Source organism: Lepisosteus oculatus, chromosome 20 (genome assembly GCF_040954835.1).
Source record: "Lepisosteus oculatus isolate fLepOcu1 chromosome 20, fLepOcu1.hap2, whole genome shotgun sequence".
In the NCBI taxonomy this organism is placed as follows: domain Eukaryota; kingdom Metazoa; phylum Chordata; class Actinopteri; order Semionotiformes; family Lepisosteidae; genus Lepisosteus; species Lepisosteus oculatus.
In genome coordinates, this window is record NC_090715.1 from 15,842,959 (window position 1) to 15,863,243 (window position 20,285).

Here is a 20,285-nt window from a genome sequence, read left to right on the forward strand (position 1 = left end):
GACGGGCGCTCAGGATGAAGACCGACTGCAGGACAGTGTCCCAGAATCACGAAATGTGTGAAACACACACACACACACACACAAGCTAATCGACTTAACGGGTGAAAAAGCTTAGAAGTCAAATTCGTACCCAGAATTTCATATGGGTAGATAACACTGGGGAGGGGTGAAAGGTGAATCTTTTTTGTTTTGTTTCAAATAACGCACCAAAATGAAAAACAAGAACGGTATTGCACCAGTTTTGCTTCTGGTGTTATAGATTCTATAAACCGACCACAAAGAAGCTACCATACAAAGCGTTGCTCTATACTTTATTAGAATAAAGTCACTTTTATAAAATAGTCGTGTTAATTTGTTTACATTTCTGTGTTAAATATATTTTAAAAAACGAATGAAAGTCCGACTTTATTATCAGTCTCACAATAAAGTTGTACATGCTGCTCAGGCAGGGCGCCTCCGGGTTGTGGAGACACTCAGGGGCGCAGGAGAGACAAAGCCAGTGGAGCCAGCAGAGGACTCAGGCGATTACTGTTGACATTTCCACCTCTCAGTTCTGCCAGGACGAACAAACAGATACAACAGCAGACCTGTTACAATCGAGTTATCAGGGGCGTGTTCATAGACCTTATACGAACCCCTCACCCATCGTTTTTACCTCTTGAAGCCTTACAGTAGGTGGCGCATTAAAAGCTTTGAGAGTTTCCTAAATGTGCAAAAGCATAGGTTTTAAACTGCATTTTGACCCTTAATGTCAGGCTATAGGATGAACAATCAAGGTTCAAAAACAAACTACAGACATGAGTGTAATAATAAAATATAAAGTCCACATACGGTATGCACAAAATAGTAAGGCAAAGCAAGACGTACTGGGTGAATGGAACGGGCAGAGGTTTACTCCACACCCAAGAGAGAAGGAAAGAAACGTTTCGGCGGGGGAGGCCCTTACCGCAGCGCTCCCCAGAGTGGGCACGTGGGCACACGCAGGCGCAGCTCTGGGTGTCCAGGAAGCCCTGGTTGTGGCAGATCTTGCCCCCGCAGCACTTGGGTGTGCCTGTGGTGTTTCTGAAAGGAGCTGCAGCGACAGAGGGCAGTCAGGCACAGCGCCCTCACGCCTCTCACACAGATCACAGGGTCACGGATCAGAGCCCGACGAGGGTGAGCCGCCCCTCCTGGAGGTATCTGGCTCCTGGCCGGGGCCTGCAGGGAGGGCAGGAGAGGGACCCCCACATCCGCGAGGCTAAGTGGGGGACACCTGTGGAGGCTGTTTGCTTCACTGCGCTGCGGTAGAGAGAGACCTCTCCTCCTGACAGTTCACCCCCCACTCCCTCGCGGTAGATCAGGGTCTGGCGAGAGTCTGCGAGACAGCCAGATACTCGCCTGCACTCCGCCTGCTTCGCTCAGGTGCTGATCTCCAGCTCCAGACTGGAAACACCCCGGAAATCGCCAAGGGAATAAACTTGATATCCGATATTATCTTTAAAAGCGGCTGTTGTTCTCTAACCAACACCAGCTTGTGAAATAAATCCAATTCAAACTTCCCAAAGCACAGCCTTTTGAACACAAGAGTGCACAAGCTGTGGGTAGCAGCATGTATCCAAGATGGGCATTAATCATGCCTGATGAGCGGACTTTACGTAAGCGCTGTGAGTCAGGCATTAGCAACTGTAATCTGTTCACAGTCCCTGTCTTGGGTTTCTGCTGGTCTCTGCTTACCGCACTGTTTGCATTTGGCTCTGCAGTGATCCACTCTAATCACAGCACAGTTGGGTTCATACAGCGTGGAGCAGAAGCTGGGGTCTGAGTCCTCACAGGCTTCTGAAACAGTGAGCACGGCCAAAAGGCAAAAGCACAGAGAAAGAGAGCAGGATGAGGACGGGAAGACTCTGTGCACTTCAGCAAAGTGCAACAGAAAAAGAGTGACTGGGAAACTCGCACTCAGGTAAGTGCCATAACTCAGGTCGGTTTAGTTGCTGAAACATTTTTTAGTTTTTAATATTAAACTGGCCATGTCTAGAATTCCATCCAACCGTTGTCTACTCACTTTATCCAACTCAGGGTTGCAGGGGAGACGGAGCCTATCCCAGGAAGCCTATGCTAAAAGAGAGTGGAGCTAACTTTTCTCCTGGAGCTGAACTCCAGAAACCTGCCCGTCTGATTGATAGTCCAGATCAGTGCAGGTACTGCATTCACCTGAGCAGTCAGCGTAGTCCCAGCCCTCTGCACAGGAGCAGCTGCAGAGCTCCTCGTTGAGAACCCCGCAGTTCTTGCACTGCAGGGGACAGCCTGCAGCACACAGCAACAGCACAACTGAGATGCACACAGACACACACAGTATCCAAGGCAAGGCTGATCACTAATTCGTAATGACAGGTTAGGTGGCAGTGGAGTTCTGTTTCCTCTCCTTTCCCAGACCCCCTGGAGCTATTTTAATGCTCAGTCTCAGGGTGCAGCCCCCTGCTCTGCATGAAGAAGGTACAGTAGCTGGGCACCCTGGCTCTGCCTACCCAAGAGGCTCTTGTGCCTCTTCACCGGAAACCCAGTATTTTAAGCACAGATGGCATGAAGAGATAAATGAGATGTCCTGTGTGAACTGTCAAATAAGAAGATCTATACAAAAATCTGTTCTCACTGTTAAATGAATTAGTTTGTTTCAGGTGCCAACGCAATGTCTGTTTACAATGCAATGTGATGCACAGGAGTCACATGTATGCACTGTCTGTATAAAAACAAACCTGCATAGTCTCTTTAGAATCCTTAATCTACGTGCCATTCACGACTGCTAGTATCAGGTTTCAGCAAATGAAACGAGATTGTGAGTGACTGAAGTGAGGGCAATGTGTTTTAAGAAAAGTGTGAAGATGCTATGAACATCTGCTTTACTCAAAAAGACATGTTTGTCACAGAACAAATGTTTGCATGATCATGCTCCCACACACATTCTGTCACCAGTATAACATGTTCACTGTGTGCAATAAATCTCCTTGTTTACTAAGGCCGCTGCACTGAAACTGAAACACTCTTACCACAGTCTCCACGGGGACAGACAACTGTAATAGAAAAGCAGAATACAGTATTAAAGTCCACTAAAGATCACAAACACGTTTGGGTTTTGAAATTCATTATCTATTCAAGAAAACTCGGGGTCTTACTGCACAGCCCATCTTCACACCAGCCCTGGCCTGAGTCACACCTTGAGCAGGGCGGTCCTCTCAGGTAAGGCACCCAGGGCTCCAGTCCACTGTTCCCACTGCAGTTACAAGACACACACTGCCCTGGTCAGGCTCCAGCCAAAGGTCAAAGTGACCAGTACTCAGTGGCAGTCAGTTTGATTATTCAGCCTTAGAATGAGTTCTGCCCACAAAAACATGACCACCCAGAATCACCCAGTTTATGAACAGAAGACATAGGTACAGAAAATGCAGGACTGACCAAATGTTCTACAAATAAACCGCACTGGAACACCTAGATAAACACAGCTGACCAGGATGAAAGACAAATCTGAAGCAATTCTCACCTGGGTGCGTAATTACAGACCACATAGGTAAACCTTCCAGGGCACTGAGAGCCATTCACATATCCGCAGCCCACATACTGCGTTCCTGCCCAGGCGAGCTGCAAAACAGACCAGCGTGACTGAGCAGCGGGCCCCGAGGTGGACAACCGCACGCAGCCATGTGGAGGAAGAAGGAATCTGTGGTATTGTCTTCCCGCTTAATTATCTCCCGGACGGAGGTGAATGACAGCCGTCTATCGGACTCTGATTCGTCTTTGGTTCGGCTCGCGAACTCTGCGCGCTGGGGCCGGAGGAGTCCCTGATGCTCGAACACCATCAGGGGCGTCTCTCCTGGCTTGTTTAAAAATAGACACGACATTACTCATCCTCAGTGAGCCATCATTTCCACCCACCCTGGGGTCCATTACAGAGGTCGCTTAACGATTACCATCTTAATGACAGCGACACCTGCGGCTTTGTGAAATGACACCCACAGTCTCAGCAGGGGCACACATTATGACAGGTCTTAATAGTGACACACAAGTATTCAATGGGAATGTGATGGACCTTTTAGTTTTTACCAAGAACACATCTCGAAGTCCTAAGGAGTAATGAAAAGAAGACCAAAACTGATATTATACCATTGACAAAGTATTCAATCCACAAGCTAATGTCAGAGCTCAACTGCAGTTCGGAAAAGATAACAATTAAAACAGTCAATACAATGACAAACTAATCTATGACAAAGTGAGCTGAAACTGACTGGATTTCTCTGTAGGAGCAGAAGTGACTGTTTTAAAAGGTGATCTTAATTCAACGGCATCTCAAGATCTCTGTACCAGGGTTAAATTAGATCACATAAGCTTTAATTGGATCAATTTGTGGATTGCCTTAAATTTCTTAAGCTGCTAAGGACTTCAAGAGAGGTGCAGTATACATCCTGCTGGATTGCAGACCTTGAGGACCTTTTAAGTAAACAGATGTCTCAGATTAGAACAGGCTTGTTAAAATCTTCCCTCTGGGCACTTCCTCACCTTACTAGATCACCACAGCTCCTTTTCCTGCCTTGCCTTTCTCCGTAAAACAGGGAATGTTTTGGGATTTTGTTCTTATTCACACACACCGGCAGCGTACACTGACGTCACTTCTCAGTAGCTTGGTTTTATTTCAGGAACCTAACCTTTGGTCCCGCGATCAATGCATCTACAGTATCTGGCAGAGACCTGTTATTATATAAATAGAGGGGGAAAAACGAATCTGAAGATTTGTTCTTTCAATTGCAAAGCAGCTCCGAAGCAGTGTTTCCAGGGACACCTTTACTGCGCCTTGTGTGAGGGAGTACCTGAGTGTAGTGTCCACAGACAGGGCCCGAGCAGCGGCTCTCCTCGTAGTCGTACCCCTGCTCCTCCTCCCACCAGGCCCCCACGGCCAGCACAGTCCGGGCCTCCACCTGCAGGGCAGCACAGAGCATTTCCTGTCATTCCCAGGTGCACTGCCAGACGCAGGTATAAAGCCAAAACGTTTAGACAGAAGACAAGACACAGGTGAGCGTGGTGCAGGCAGCATGTAAAGCAGACGACTGCAGCTTGTTCCAAGCGAGCCGGGAAAACAGGTGTAAAATGGGGAACACTGAGCCTGAAGAGGTCATGTATGAGAAAAACTTTAGAAGTTTATATTGATGCAGCATTTACATCTACTAGGCAATGTGGGGAAGCAATAAAAAAGTCTACATAAAATATTAGGATATAAGTTAAAATGTAGAATTTAAATCAAGGAACATTATATTGGGAGGCGCAGATGTTAGTATTGGTGCCTTGGGTTCGGCTCTGGGGTGCTGTCTGTGTGGAGTTTGTATGGGCTTGTGAGCTTCCTCCCACAGTCCAAAGACATATGTGTGGGTTAGCTGGCCTCCGGGAAAATTGGCCCTGTCTGTGTCCGTGTGTGCCCTGCGATGGACTGGCGTCTGATCCAGGGTGTACCCTGCTTTGTGCCTGTTGCTTGCCAAGAGAGGCTCTGCGCTGAATAAAGCAGTTAGAAAATGGGTGGATTTTTCCTTTTTTTTTAATTAGACAGTATGTTAATGTTGTATACCAGTACAAGTAAGACCTAATTTAGTACACCTTGTACAATGTTGTCACTATGATATAAAAAGGACACCGCTGCCCTGGAATTGGTTGAAAAACCCCGGGGACAGAACATGTCAAATTGGGAGAAGTTCATTAAACACTGAGATTTCTTACACAAAGCGGTCGTGGGAGAACAAGCTACCTGTCATGTTGCTGATGTGATACTATTGCTTCTTTGAAGAAATTAATTAGCTACTGGCAATGTGAGAAGCTAGATTCTTCCATTTTCTCACCAGTTTACCCAGTAAACTGTTTTCCCAGAGGAGCTGGAGCCTATTCCAGCAAGTGAGGAGCTCAAGGCAAGGTGTAACCCTGGACAGGACTCCAGGCCATCACAGGGCACACAGACACAGACACACCAGGGGCCATCTTCCCAGAAGCCTAGTTACCTGCCTGTAAGTCTTTGGACAGTAGGAGGAAACCAGAGCACCCAGAGGAAACACACATGAACACAGGGAGAACATACAGACTCCACGCCGAGAGTGGCCCAGGTCCGGAACTGAACCCAGGGCCTCGTCGCCGTTAACCACTGCGCCACAGCGCCGCCTTGTTAAAAAGATCCGCAGAGGACAATTTAATTATTGACGGAATAAACACTGGTCGACAGGTGGCGCTGCAAAGCAGGAAGACCCCCCCCTAGTTTTCCAGTCGAGCAGCCGCCGGATCGCATTTCTGTCTGTGATTTTACAACCAGAAAGCAAAGGTTTCTGTGGGCGAGACTCGCAGAGGGTTTAGGAACGCATGTGGGGCGAAACTTTGAATCTCGTCATTGTAATGGCCCGTCTTAAAACTCTTTATGAAACCTTCATGTTCACAGAGAGGCCTGCTGCGAGAAAAGTTTAGGAGAAAAAAAAGGAATCTGCACTGCATGTAATAAATTCTCTTTTGAAACGAAAACAAACGTAATGTGTAGAATCCCACTGTAATCGTCTGTTAATTCTTCACGTGGCGTTAACTGCATCGTCCACATCCACCACATCCAAGAAGACGTGTTTCTTACACCTCGCACATTTACTGGTGAGAATTAATTAAAAGGCGTTTCATTATTAGAGGACCATTTCCTCTGAATCGATACTGGGCGGTGCTCACGGAATCCAGCCTGCGGGGGTCGGTGCTCATGAACTTGTTGAGGTTCTGCCCGAGGTGCGTGTAGCCGCCGGTCTCCGCGCTCGGCTGGCCGTGGTCGAAGCTGCAGAGATCAGCCCAGTCCTGGGCCAGGCTGGCGAGACCTGCGTGCCATTCCTGCAGGGGAAAGAGCGTGTGAAAAACTGGACTAACACATCTTTCTTTCACCTTAGAAACATTGCCCGCGTTATCGATGTCCGACGCCGAGTGCCTGATCCACGCATTTGTCTCACGAAGGCTTGATTTTTCTCCAGCTCTTTGCTGTATGGGCTCCCGCACTCTCTTCTCAACGAGCTGCAGTATGTCCAGAACGCTGCAGCTGGACCAGTTACTCACACCAGACCTCGGCAGCACATCACTGCTACACTCAGGTCTCCACACTGGTTGCCTATAAAGCCACATATCCAATATAAGGCTCTAAACAATATGACTCCATCGTACTTCTCTGAACTCCTCTATGCTAACCCTCCCTCATGTGAGCCCGGTCCACTTCCGACTGTCCACAGGACTAAGTCCCGGACTCCGGGAGACCGCGCCTTCTCTGTCGCTGCTCCAGTGTTGCGGAATGACCTTCCTCGGACTTGACGAGAGACAACTTCTGTGACTCTCTTCAAATCTAAACTTAAACCTTTTTTTATCAAGGTCTACGTGTGATTGCCCACAGTCAATATGTAAAAACCAATATACTTTTTTTTCATTTACTCTTTTTTTGTTTTCCTGGCCTTTTTCTTAATTCAAGATGTACAGTATCCTTGGGTTTGGAAAGATGCTTTATAAATAGTTAATTTATATTATTTATATATTTATATATATATAATTTATATATTAATAATAATAATAATAATAATAATAATTATATGTACCCCTAGTTCTGGAAACAGTTACTCAATTCGCACATACACTTTTACAGATAGACAGAAACAGAAAAAAGCATGGTTCTGTATTGACTTTCATTTGGAAAAAAACCCGTGAAAACATGATAAAATGTAAGTCCAGTTTTGTTCCCCCAAATTAAAAATAGTATGAGATAAAACTGTAGCTAACCCCTGGTCAGAGTATGTAAGAGTCTGAGAAGGGTTCTCATTTAGCGCTTAAAAGAAAACTTGGCTCTGAGGCCAACATCCACTTAGCTCAGGAAAATTGTGTATTACTTTATTTTCACACCAAACAAGTCTCTTCTACGTTTTAGCGGCAACGGTAAGGAATAAAATAAGGCTTACCAGCTTTCTCATGTTAGCTGCTTGTGGCTTTACTCGCTTTCGGTAATTATTATGCAAATCCATCAGGATTTTTATTTCTTCTGCTGTGTAATCGGTATTTCTCCCATGTAAAACGATTACCGGGGTTAGCGCGATTAAACAGAAATAAAACATTTGCAGCATCGCCCTTGAAACGGGGCTCCGCGCAGCCACTGCCGGTCAGGGGTGCGAATGGCTCGGTCAGACTCCCGTCCGCTCAGAGGGGCTCGCTGACAGGACGGGTCAGCCTCTGCTGTCCGAGGAACTCCTGCCTCGTCATCTCACAGCAGGGGGACCAGGGGGAAACGTTTCTTCCGCCGAAGGCGACTAGAAATTGAACCTTTAAAACTCTAAGATAAAAATAAGAGGAGCGACGCTGAGACTATTTATAATTTCCGTTTTTTTTTACAACAGAGAACAGTTAACGTTTTTGAGAGTGAGGGAGGCAGACTATTGTATCAAAATACTAATCTGGGTTTTGTAACACGTTGTGAAGCGAATAAGCCGGCAAACGCGGTTTGCTGTTTAACGGGGTGGCTTGCCAGCAACAACTAATTTAAACGCACATTTTTCTCTGTTAAATGAATGAGTTTGTGATTACCAGACCAACAAATTTAGTTACTACAAACACAAAAACGTAAAAGGTTAGTAAGGTTGACTGTAAGTACGTTTTGTCCGTGTGGATTCGTAGACCTAGCGACTCCTAGTGTTAAGAGGAGTTAACTGTGTTTACCAAAGACAATAAAACATGAAAATATCGACGCATTACTTATACCTTATAAATACAACCAGCAAGAGGTAGTCCAGGTGCATCTCCCTGGAACGCACCCGAAAATGCGAAGTGGGTCTACTACGGGATTTACGAATGTACGTTTTTTATATATTGCTAAATCCATATAAAAGCTACTGAAATCTTTACTAGATGAACGGTAAACGTCATTTGCGTTTATTTTTAAACTAACAATCCTTAAAATATTAGTTAAAAAAATTCATGCGGGGAAAAAAAACAACAACAAAAGGCACCGCTGGGATTCGAACCCAGGATCTCCTGTTTACTAGACAGGCGCTTTAACCAACTAAGCCACGGCGCCGCTGTAGTGCAAGGAGGAAAAACTGCTATCGGGTCGGGCAGCGGCGCTACTCCTGCCGCTTTCTAAAATCTTTTTATATGAGAAATTAGTATTTTCTCACTCGTGTTCCTTTCGGGTTCCAACTCCATAAACCCAACGGATTCTATGCTTTGCAAATGCTCCGAAGTGACGGTAAAGACAGTTTGATCCGGATCACTCGCTCTTTCAGACTTTGTCGAGCTTGATCTTCTTTTTAGCTTCGTCAACACTGGAGTCGCAAAAAACGTCGACTTACTCGAAAAGTTTATTTTATATTCTAGAGACAAAAACGCACGCTTTCAGTAAAACAAACACGTCGCACGTTAGCTGTGTTACGTCGGAATCACCCCGAAGTGCGAAGAAAAATCTTAACAAAAACTACGGGGCTGGATGCTACTGTAACGCAACTGGACCTAATGCTGTTGCGTTACACTACGAAGTTTGAGACCTAAGCGAAAACGTGCTTCTTCCAAAAGCCACCTCAAACCATCCACAAACGATACATGTAATTAACAGTTAAACTTTATTTGTACTATTAATGCATGACAATAATATCAACATAATTCATTTTATTAATAATTATAATAAATAATAAGGAATGGAGACATTCTTTATTTCAAACTACTGGTGTATTGCTGTTGTTAAAACGTCAGGTTTTCGAAACACACTTTAACTTTTAAAGCAATATGCACAGCAGGTATTTTAGGGAATGTATCACGGAGGAAATCCTTCTCGGTGAACAGAGATTGATACCAGAATAATCTGTTTTCTGCTGTTTACTGGTTATTCCGTGTAGGGGAACTGCAGGTGATGTGTTTCGGTTCCCACGGACAAGCTCAGAGGACTGGAGGGGCTGGAAGGTCATTTCGGGAAGGCGACGTCAGTCGGCAGAAAACACATTTGGAAATAAAATCGGAATTCTCTGCCCGGGTGAGGGAGAAGGGTTTTTCACATGCTTCACACTGAAAAAGATTCAAGAGGAAATATTCAGACATTTTTACTATTTGCGTATTGGTGCCTGGCAGCGCTGGGGCCAAAGGGTAAATTCCCAACCTTGGGTGTTATCTGCGTGGAGTTTGCATGGGTTTCCTCCGGGTGCTCCAGTTTCCTCCTACAGTCTAAAGACATGCTGGTAAAAGTGGCCCAGCGGTGACTGTGTGCCCTGTGGCGGACTGGTGTCCTGCCCAGGGTGTGTCCTGCCTCGTACACACTGCTGGCCACGCCAGGCTCTGGCTAACCTGAGATCTTGTACTGGCCAATGCGTTAGAAAATAGATGGTTGTTTCTCAGTGATGTACTCATCATCATACGTTACAAGATAGGTGTGACAGCTGTTTGAAACGCAAAACTTTCATACACGTAAAACGTAACGACGACAGCCAAACTCGTAGAACTCCCGGTAATGAACGCTGTTTTGTGAATTGAATTACCAACCTTGACGATGTGAAACCCCGCCGCCTTCCTGGTTTCAATTACTGCTGGAATGTGATCGGAATTTTCAATATTCCACAGCCGCAGGGTTGAGTCCTGGAACAGCAGCAAGACAGAGTGTTTCCACAAGCAGAAGTTACCAAAGTGCCGTTTACTATATTGATAATCCAACCGAGGTTAAAAAACACGTGTGGCGCAGCTAAATCCTTTTCTACAAAAAAATCCCAGTAAAGTTATTTCATTTGTGAAATTGCAAAGAGTCGTATCTATGACACGCTTATTTAAAAAGTCCAGAAATACGTACCTTAGAACTTGAAGCAATCCACTTCTTGTCAGCACTGATGCTGACATCCGTTACCCAGTCTGTGTGTCCCTGGGGATTGCAATCACACTTAATCGGCATTGTCGTGCAAGATGCCCAATGACATGAGCAACAGCACTGCGGCGGAACGCACAGGGGATACACAGTCAGCTTCGAGTCAGTTTCTATAAGGGGTCTTGCAGGTTGTTACCTTCAGAACCAGTTTTTTACAAGGTCCTTCCATATCCCAGACGGTGACATTTCTGTCACAGGCACCAGACACCAGGAGAGAGGCTGTAAGCCAATGAAAAAGCAGTTTTTCTATCATGTCTTTCACCTTTGCAGCTAACAATGCAGAAAGGCTGCATATGCAGCACAGGCACAAAAGTGCAAGATCATAATTCAAATCAAGTGGCAAAGTTAAACTTTCTTAAGTGATGATTATTCTTGTTTTTACAAAATTGCCTAAATTGCTTAGCATACCTTTGTGAAATGAGAATATACTACAGCATGTTCAATTGAAAATACCTCCTAGGGAAAATTTCTATGGCAATCTCTGCAACACTATAAACCTTTCTGCAACAGGAGAAAATTTCAGGTTCTCGTCTTCTCTTCTTTAAATCATCCCAGAGTTTAATAAGGTCAGAAGTTGTTTTTACACACTTTATCTTCTACCTACAAGAGCCTTTACTAAAAAAGCCATGCAATCTCATTAGATCCTGACAAGAAACCCTCCATGTAGGCAAAATGAGTGTCAGGAAAGCATACAGTACCTTGTCAATAGTGTGCACAGACAGCCAAGTCCCAAAAGAGACATCAATCAAGATAAATCCAAGGTCCACGAAAACAAACATGAACACAAGTATACATAACACAAGAAAAGAAATAAAAAACTATGGGTCTCTATTGACCCTTTGTGATAACAACTCTACAGTGCAGGGTCACTGTGGTGGACAGGCTAAGCATAGAGGTAAATCGAAATTCAAGATGGGACTTTGCAATTGTCCGTGGCTATGGATAACTAGGATGGAGATTTCCCCTTCATCTCGAACTCACATTTTCCACAGCATGCCTGTCTTTGCAAATGAAAATACCTGCATTCAGAGCCATTACGTTCAGTCAGAGAATGTTCAGCTGAAAGTATTCCTCTGTAAGCCCGTGCCCTGAGCTGAACACTGAACGCGGCGCATTGTTAAAATGTGGTGAACACATTTATGACATATTTCTTCACAGCTGTTTTGCCATGTACAGCTCCGACACGGCAAATACTCGAGAAGGAAACTGCACTAACGATCTGTCCTGACTGCTACACAATCAGCGAACCCGCTGCAGTGGTGGAGAGAGGAACAAGACAGGGGGCCGAGAGTCTTACAGTCCTCAGAGAACACGCAGGAGCTGATGTTGCCCTCGTGGCCCTTGCTTAGCGTCACTCCTCCTCGTGAACGAAACCGCCCCGTTGGGATATCCCACAGCCGCAGGGTTTTATCCCAAGACGCCGTGCACAGGTGCCGCCCGTTCCCGGTGAAGCAGCAGCTGGAGATCACGTTGGAGTGACCACTGCAGCGGAACCGGCAACGATGTGCGAGGCAGACAACAAGAGGGTTAAACAGCAGCAGCGCAATTCATGACAAAGCAAGGCTGTGCTCAAGAGATAGCCATTTGGCTTCCATCTGTTGTTCATTGATAGATCCAAGAATCCCATCCACACAATGAGGAGATGTTAGTGACTCACCGCGCAGAATAACCTGCACCTGCTCATCCTACTGTTAATCAGTGTTTACTATCCTTATGTCTGAGCCAATCATTCCTGAACAGCCACGTGAGTCTTGTTCCCTGTGGTAAAGCTGATATAGTGGTGGTGATTAAGGCCCATAACTCTAAACTCCGTTTGCTCGGCGGTCGCATGTTTATACAATTCGTAAAAGTTGAAGATTACCCCGTAACATGCTGTTCACAAAAAAATCAATTATCTTTTCACCATGTCCCCATCTTCACTTTATTAAATTAGAGGTGAGATTAAAATCAACATCTCCGAGATGAGCGTCTATGACAGCTCTACAGAGTTATGGTTCAGCATCTGGAATTATATGAGCCCCGAACGAGAAAGAAACGTGCATAGTACTGTAGAGTTATTGCGAAGTTCCAAGGAATTAATAACAAACTAGGGGTAAGTTCTCCTTACAAAAGGTGTAAACACTGGTCTGCCAATGAATGTCACAGAATAAAAATCATTAAAAGGGCTTCTTTTTCTTCAGATAACCTTGGGAGGTATATACTGAAAACACTCGTCAAAGACATGAAGTGCAAAGATGTTGTGAAGTGTGACCTGGTGGGGGTACACTTTAACAATGACACTTTCTGAAATAGATCGCTGGGCATTCCATCACTGTGCCTCATTCAGAGCCTGCGTCTTGGCAGAGGCCCAGTGCTTTCCCGAAGATGAGATATCCTGCAGCAGGGATCTCCGGAGTCAGAAAGGATGGCTTAAAGCTGGATTAAGGAACCCCAGGGAAGCCTAAACAGCATGAAATCTACACCACAGGTTTACAGCTCCAACAAAAGCACTTGGTTTCTTTTTATAGCGTGCTTTATAATCATGAAGAGGGAATCAAATACATGCCTAATACCGGTGGGCTACAGGGCCAGGCTTGTTTTCGTATGGGGAATAATAGCCTATCTGCTGAGGGATAAGAATGTGCTGTTTCAATAAACTGCCCCAGGGCTTTTACATACAGGATGCACACCCCCACTGACCTGTTTATTGAGAGGGTGGTCCTGCGGGCAACAAAATCCCAAAGTTTAATGCTTTTATCTGCTGAAACACTGGCAACACGCTGGCTTCCAGGATCGAACCGGCATCCTGTCACCGTGGATTTGTGGTGGCCTGAGAGGACAGAATTTTATGAATTCCATCAATTACCAGAAATCCTGGCCAGGACACCAGTCCAGCACAGAACACACAAACAGGCACAGTCAGCCACCGACAAAGCACCTACCTATACTGGGATCACAAAACAGAGAACTCACCCAACTCACCCAACACCGAATACTGAAGCAGATGTGTAAAGGTAGATTAATAGTGTCAAGTACAGAAAGGCCTCCAAAATAAGTTCCTACTGAAACTAAATCATGTCATAGGCAAACTTAAATGCAGCTTAGATTGACCAAATATAAGCTACAACAGAGTAGTTTGCCATTATTATATAGTGCCTTAATGCCAGTAATTTGAAATGGTTTTGTCTCCCAGTTCCTTTTCTAATGAACAACCAACCAAAACCGCTGCTCAACTGAGAAATCGAAGTATAAATATCTCATACGTGTCATTTTTTTATACTGCCAGCGGATATAATTTTTTTCTTCCTACACAGTTGAGTAAATGTTTTTCTTTTAAACATCTTCTCAGCATTTTAAGCTCAGACAGGCATCCTTCCTGAAGGCGACTTCGGTTCATTAATGTGCATCCTAGACTGCAGCCTGTGGCAATACTGGCTAATTCACGGGCTCCAGGGAGCTGCCCGCTGTGCGAGAGCCCTCGTACTGATACAACCAGCCTTTAGTAAGTATTCAGTCTGCATTTGGCCCTGTAAGCAGCTCACCTGGAAATGCAAAGACTGGGCAAGAGCAACGACTATGCAGGAGTAAAGAACTCCATTCACGATTTCGCAAGAAAACTGTACAGTTTATCCGCTTTTAAGCCATTCACACCACCCCCCCCCAAAAAAGCAAACGTCCCACCTTTGATTTTAAATATTTTCTCCCCAGAGTCCACACAGGTGATGTAGATCGCATTTTCCATATCTGTGGAGGAGGCTACGTAGTTCCCATCGGGAGACACGCTGCAGGAGGTCAGGAGGCCATCGTGAGCAGCCGACCACTGGAACAGCAGCAGGAGTAAGCGAGGGCCACCAGCCCAGCAAATCCTCCCAACACTACTCTTATTACAGCTGGCTTAACGGTGGGCAGAGAGCTATACAAAGTGCTGCCTTTCAACTCTATGCACGTGGCCGACCAATTATTGTTTGTCAACTCTGAATTGAAAGAGAATCAAGCTGAGTCATTACTTAACAAAGGAATCGGAATGACCTACTAGAACCTCTCCTGTTTTCATGTCCCAGGCTTTCATCGTCTTGTCCCAGGATGCTGTGATTAGCCTGAAAAGCAACAGGCGGAACTACAGTGAGACTTTTACAATCTGGTTATACTTCCTCTGTGTACGAGTTCACCGATATATTGTGTACTGTACATCAAGAGAAGCGCCCACACTGGAATCTGTTATTCCCAAGGTTGTATCCACATGCTTTCTTTAATCAAATTAAAGTGAATACTTTCCTCAGCTGGGTAAAGGAAAACACCTTGGTTCTATGAGCTATTTGGATTCAAAATGGATTGACTGTAAGATTTAGCATCGTCCACCAACGTGTATGCATTTCATTTCAGTTTTGGTGAAGGCGGCCTTCCCCTAATTTTCTACTGATTAGATAAGATGACGCTTAGTAAAGAGCTAATTAAGAATCTCTAAATGCACTTCAGGTTTCTCTCATAATTAAAATTGAAAACACACAGAATACTACATTAGAAACCAAAGTAGGTAAACAGGAAAAAGAGTGTATATACAGTACTGTAATGCAAATATGCACAAAGACAAATGACTACATTGTTCAGAGTGCTAATATTTGGTGTGTGACCCTACTGCTTTGTACAGAGCCTGACATCTTGTTTTCATGCTCCCGTATGTTGTATGATGGGTGGCCATCGGTCTATTATTCTGTTTTTCCCATGAGCTGTATGCTCAGGTCTATTGTCTCGCCAAAGATGCAACCCTGCCCAGTTAAAAGTGCCCTGCTGGGATTGGAAATGGTGAATCAGAGTCTGTTGGCAGCCAGGGCACCTATAGTGGTCAAGCACCATGCTATACTGTAGCTGTTATATACTACACCGCTCTCCAGTCCAGCTCTAAACAAAACATCGTTAACAATTGTTTCTTGTCAATAATCTACAAGAAGCCCAGACTCAGCTGTGAAGAACATTTTGGTTTGCTTCTTTTCCTCAGTCTGTGTCCTGTACTTCCAACCATCCATGTGTTCTCTAGTGTCCACTCCCCCGCAAGGACTGCGATGGTAACAGGGTGCGCAGGACAGACCAGACTTCCCTTCCTCCAGTGACGGCCCCCAGCTCCTCCTGAGGGATTCCCCAGGGCTCCCAGGCCAGCCGAGAGATACAATCTCTCCAGCGAGTCCTGGCTCTGCCCCTGGGGCTCTTCTCTGTGCGCCGTGCCCGGTACACCTGCAGTGGGAGGTGCCCTGGGTGATGCCCGAACACCTCCACTAGCTCCTCCCGGTCCAGAAGAGCGCTGACTCTACCCGTCTGAGAGCTCGGCTCCCGGCTCACCACCACGGGTCAGCATCTCACTGATCTTGCAGAAACATTATCAGCTGTACAGTACTTGCACTGGGCTCATTCACAAGATCACAACGCTCATGCAGCGAGTTTTATCTGAATATTTAGATATCACATTTGGGTCATTTAAATTTTCCTCCACCACTGCTGTCATTTGAGGATTTTGAATGGATCAGGTCCCCTTTTAATCTTCTCTGTTGTAGATTGACAAGGTTTCATTCTTTTAGCCTTGTTGCTCTTCACTGGACCGATTCCAGAGGAGCTATATCTTTTTTATAGCATGGAGACTAACATTTTACATAAAACTTACTTGGCGCAATTAGATTGGTTAGCCAACACAACACTGCATTAGGCAACATTTCATTTTTACATAAAATATAATGTTCTACCACTTGTATTTTGTTTTATATACACACGTTGTCCTGTTTCCATAATTGTTTCCAATACTGCATATATATTAGTTTAGTTTGGCTCTACATACACACAATTCTTATCTGGGCAATTGTGAATAAACATTTTATTATTTATATAAGCATAAAATGAGGAAATACTGATGAGGTATTAGGTTTTCCCCAGCTGATTGCTCAATTTCACCTTGAAGCTATCATCATAAATATTGAGCCACAGGACAAATTAATCCCATATTTCAACAGAAAACCCCTTCTTAGGTCCAAGCCGCAAAAAAAATGGATAGTGACGGAGTATGAAAAAGAACATGGCCTTTAGATGAAGAGTCATTGGGAATAAATTGAAGAAAAGCAATACAGGCAACGCGACCAGTCCTGCCAAACATAATATAATTTGTTTCCAGGCAAAACTCCCCGTCTGAAGTAAACAGCTGGTTTTATAGTACAGTTTTGGGGCTCGAGCGACGTCAGTAACATTTTAATTACCAGATGCTTTTGTGGGGGTTTGAGTTTCAATTTTTTTCTACGTCTATGAAAGTGATGTATCCAAGGCCGAATGCGCATTCTCTCCTGATGGCGTTGCCAGGCGACAGCGTCAGTGCCAGTGGGGTGCACAAACACACAGGCCTGTAATAAGGGAGCCCTTCAGGAGCACTTTACAAAGATCTGAAAATGAAAAATCACCCAGGAACTGCAGTTTCTTTATGTTTGGAAGCATGCAGCTCATTGATTGGCCTTGAATGCAAACACATCCCTCTTTGAGGTGGCTGACCACATCACGGCCCACATCTAGGCAGAAGTGATGTTTGGATGCTGTTGAATACCAGGGAATTTCACATGGAAAAAAAGTTTCCCTTGCACATCCATGAGAAAACATCAGCTGTGACTTTAGCCCTACAGTTACACAGGGATTAAAGGTTGTAACACAAATGCACATCTCAACCTAAAAGGGAAATCAACTCTAGAAATAAAAAAAACTAGTGTAGTAAGATAAAAGTTACTTGAAATTGGAAACCCATTCTTTAATAATTAAAATCATGCTAAGCAGTTGTTTTTTAATAGCATTGAGAAATGCACGCTATTTCATTTTAACCTTTAAGAACACAACATTATAATAGTCATCACACTAAAACAAATGAACATGTTAAAGTAAATACTACTTAAGCCATTTAAGTTAGATAGCAAAAAATAGTGCTTGCATTTCATTGGCATTGTTCTCATGTTCTGAGCCACTGAAGTGAAAGTTCCTGAAGAGTACGACATATTTCATGTTCGTAAGAATAGGCACTCTCCCTGAGTAAAGTAAAAACTTTTATTAGCCCATATGTGCTTTGCTGTGGTAGCTGGTGCTGCTGTCTCGCAGCTCTTGGTCCTGGGTTTGTGTGTTGTGCATGGATGGGAGACTGTCTTGCACCCAGTCAATATCCTTAAGCCATACTGTAATTGTATCCAGTGGAAATTATACTGTATATTTTTTTATCTTATACAGACCAAGCATGAATATTCATTCTTAAATTGTGCTCAATAAATTTGTATAGTCTAATATTCCCAATTTTTTTGTTCTGTTGTTCTGTAACATGCTATAGCTACTGTAGTGGCTATGCTCCTTCCATTGCATAACTTGCATTTCATTACTCTACCTCTGAATTGCTAATTACTATCATATTGCAGCCTCACGTTTGTAGATGTCCTACTAGATTTCATAATCTTCTGTGATCGACCAAGGCGATCAGGTGCTAAACAGTTCAAACACTGCATTCATTGGTTGGCCCCTAGGACGTGAATTTATAAAAACATATCCACCTTCTGTCTTTGATGAAAGCTTGGACTTAAATATACCAGTGCACCACATGTTTTTTTTTTTAAATTAGGCTCTTCCAAACCAGTGGTGATAATCGGCGTACTTTTTTACCATTGTGTGTCTCTTCACACCGCACAGAACAAGCAGAGTTACAGCAGCACTTTCCTTGTTTTCCCTGGTCCACAGCCCCACCAGGCAGACCTGACCTTTCACAGCATCTAATGGATATTCCATAACAATCCAAAGCTGTGCCCACCCACAGCACTGCAAAACTCTCTTTTGTAAATTTATAGCCCTATAAAACAAACATCTCAGAGGTCACCTGTTATGATCCGGAGTCAAAGCACATCCAGTGATTGGCGCAGAGTGTCCTCTGTCGAAGACCAATAAGGGCACTCCACTTTCAGCATCCTACAGCGGGAGGAAGGTAGGGTGTATTAGAGCTGGAAATAGATGTGAGATGATCTGTTCACCCAATCGCTAGGTTCAAAAGTTTTTTTATATGTAATTCATTAAAATGTACAAGTTATTAACTGCACCACATCGTGTATGCATTTATCCTAGCATGAAGATGTTCTAGTCCTGTACTTATGTGTGGCATTGATATGGCATCTATTTTCACCATTTGGGATGAACACAGTACTTTGAATTTGAATTGAATTTATCAGTGGCAACAGAAACTCATGGTTTAACATTTCAAAGCTCCTACCCACAGCTTCGCAGTTCGGTCGTGGGAAGACGTCACGATTCTGCTGTCTTCAAAACAGAAACTGCAGCTACTTACGGCATCAGTGTGGCCTCTTAAGACTTTTATGGGTATCTGCGGAGAGCGAATAGGAGTTTAAAGACAAAGTTCATCGCACAGGATGTTCGTTTGCATAGCTCACGCCCCTCATCAGTAAACTTTCCTCTCCTGGTCCTGGAGGGGGGGTTCATGCCGGCTGAAGCCTGAACGAGCCAGGCTGGATATTTACTAGCCCGCTCTCTGCCCGATCTCCGGGTGCTGTGAAGAGAGCCGACACCTGCAGACAGGACCGCACAAACTCACCCTCCCGCAGGTCCCGGCAGGGGGAGTCCGACGCAACATTTTCGAGACTACGAAGGTAGCACAAGGGGGTTTCACAGTCATCACGCTGTGCTTCATGACTTGCCTGTACAAAAACACATTCCGTGTATACCTGTGATGTGTTCCTGCGGAGTACTGAATAACTCTAGTTAAGCTCACCTGAGACAGCTCCTGATGCTCCCACAGTGGAGTCCCTTTGTCACCCTCGTTTGTGTCTTCTGTCGCTTCCTCTACAGACAGAGGGTCCACACTGCTCCTCGCTGTAGGCATTTTCTAACGCACAGCTGCTGTTTGCGATTAATGTGAATATGAAGCACCCCTGCACTTCAAATCGCACGCCTGCGGAAGGCCAAATACTTTTGTGTTGGTTCCGGCGTCCCGCGTTTCCATGCCAATTACCGTACAGGGTTTTCACTGTCGCAAATATCGGGCTCCCAGAAGCCCGAGCCCCGTCACTTAATGTTTATTTGACAACATTATGAGCAACCTTAACTGCAACAAATCCTACAACACACATCGTCCCCGAGTCTAAAAAAAGTCTTTGGCTTATGGGTTAAACTTTAACGATTAAAAATGGCAACAAAAAAATTAAATATAGCCATTAAATTGTGGAAAAAAACAATGCTTTTTTAACACTGTAGCATTTTCATAAAATATTCGGTGCAAAACCAATTAAAAACCGAGATGGAAATAGTCTCAAGCATGTATCATGTCAGCAGTATGATTTTTATTCCTGATGTAAATCAACCAAGCAACCCAGCAGGAGTACGCAAGGGAAAACACCCCCTTTGA

The 20,285-nt window shown here is 44.6% G+C and overlaps 2 protein-coding genes and 1 non-coding gene across 5 annotated transcripts; all 3 read right to left on the reverse strand.

Annotated features, from left to right (window-relative positions):
* Positions 1-220: 220 nt before the first annotated feature.
* Positions 221-8,155, reverse strand: LOC107079989 (cysteine-rich venom protein-like). 2 transcript variants are annotated; one of them, XM_069181175.1, is made up of 10 exons: positions 7,965-8,155; positions 6,709-6,861; positions 4,836-4,943; positions 3,515-3,612; positions 3,150-3,247; positions 3,024-3,047; positions 2,191-2,283; positions 1,714-1,815; positions 947-1,072; positions 222-553 (listed from the first exon to the last, which is right to left on the reverse strand). In XM_069181175.1, exons 1-10 carry the CDS (start codon positions 8,124-8,126, stop codon positions 474-476), a joined length of 1,044 nt encoding a protein of 347 aa, XP_069037276.1. In that variant the 5' UTR covers positions 8,127-8,155; the 3' UTR covers positions 222-473. The 2 variants fall into 2 exon arrangements, with proteins under 2 accessions (XP_069037277.1, XP_069037276.1); XM_069181176.1 differs by lacking the exon at positions 1,714-1,815 and having other exon boundaries at positions 221-553.
* An 844-nt stretch (positions 8,156-8,999) lies between these two features.
* On the reverse strand, positions 9,000-9,073 carry trnat-agu (transfer RNA threonine (anticodon AGU)). Its single transcript has one exon. It is a non-coding gene; the product is annotated as a tRNA-Thr (tRNA).
* A 582-nt stretch (positions 9,074-9,655) lies between these two features.
* LOC107079984 (WD repeat-containing protein 88) lies at positions 9,656-19,869 on the reverse strand. 2 transcript variants are annotated; one of them, XM_069181338.1, is made up of 12 exons: positions 19,653-19,721; positions 19,476-19,522; positions 19,137-19,247; positions 18,750-18,838; positions 14,910-14,973; positions 14,558-14,696; positions 13,577-13,706; positions 12,195-12,379; positions 11,034-11,116; positions 10,826-10,894; positions 10,525-10,617; positions 9,656-10,053 (listed from the first exon to the last, which is right to left on the reverse strand). In XM_069181338.1, exons 2-12 carry the CDS (start codon positions 19,512-19,514, stop codon positions 9,928-9,930), a joined length of 1,128 nt encoding a protein of 375 aa, XP_069037439.1. In that variant the 5' UTR covers positions 19,515-19,522; positions 19,653-19,721; the 3' UTR covers positions 9,656-9,927. The 2 variants fall into 2 exon arrangements, with proteins under 2 accessions (XP_069037439.1, XP_069037438.1); XM_069181337.1 differs by lacking the exon at positions 19,476-19,522 and having other exon boundaries at positions 19,653-19,869.
* Between the last annotated feature and the right edge of the window lie 416 nt (positions 19,870-20,285).

Excerpts from the sequence above, each read along its gene's own strand:
- LOC107079989 (XM_069181175.1), bottom strand. The coding sequence starts at position 8,126 with ATGCTGCAAATGTTTTATTTCTGTTTAATCGCGCTAACCCCGGTAATC. Across the intron at positions 6,862-7,964 it reads CAGCTAACATGAGAAAGCTG|GAATGGCACGCAGGTCTCGC; the intron begins GTAAGCCTTATT and ends TTTCCCCTGCAG. Across the intron at positions 2,284-3,023 it reads CTGTCCCCGTGGAGACTGTG|GCTGTCCCCTGCAGTGCAAG; the intron begins GTAAGAGTGTTT and ends TGTGTGCTGCAG.
- LOC107079984 (XM_069181337.1), bottom strand. The coding sequence starts at position 19,763 with ATGCCTACAGCGAGGAGCAGTGTGGACCCTCTGTCTGTAGAGGAAGCG. Across the intron at positions 19,248-19,652 it reads AGCATCAGGAGCTGTCTCAG|ATACCCATAAAAGTCTTAAG; the intron begins GTGAGCTTAACT and ends CGCTCTCCGCAG. Across the intron at positions 14,974-18,749 it reads TTGACTCCGGATCATAACAG|GCTAATCACAGCATCCTGGG; the intron begins GTGACCTCTGAG and ends GTTGCTTTTCAG.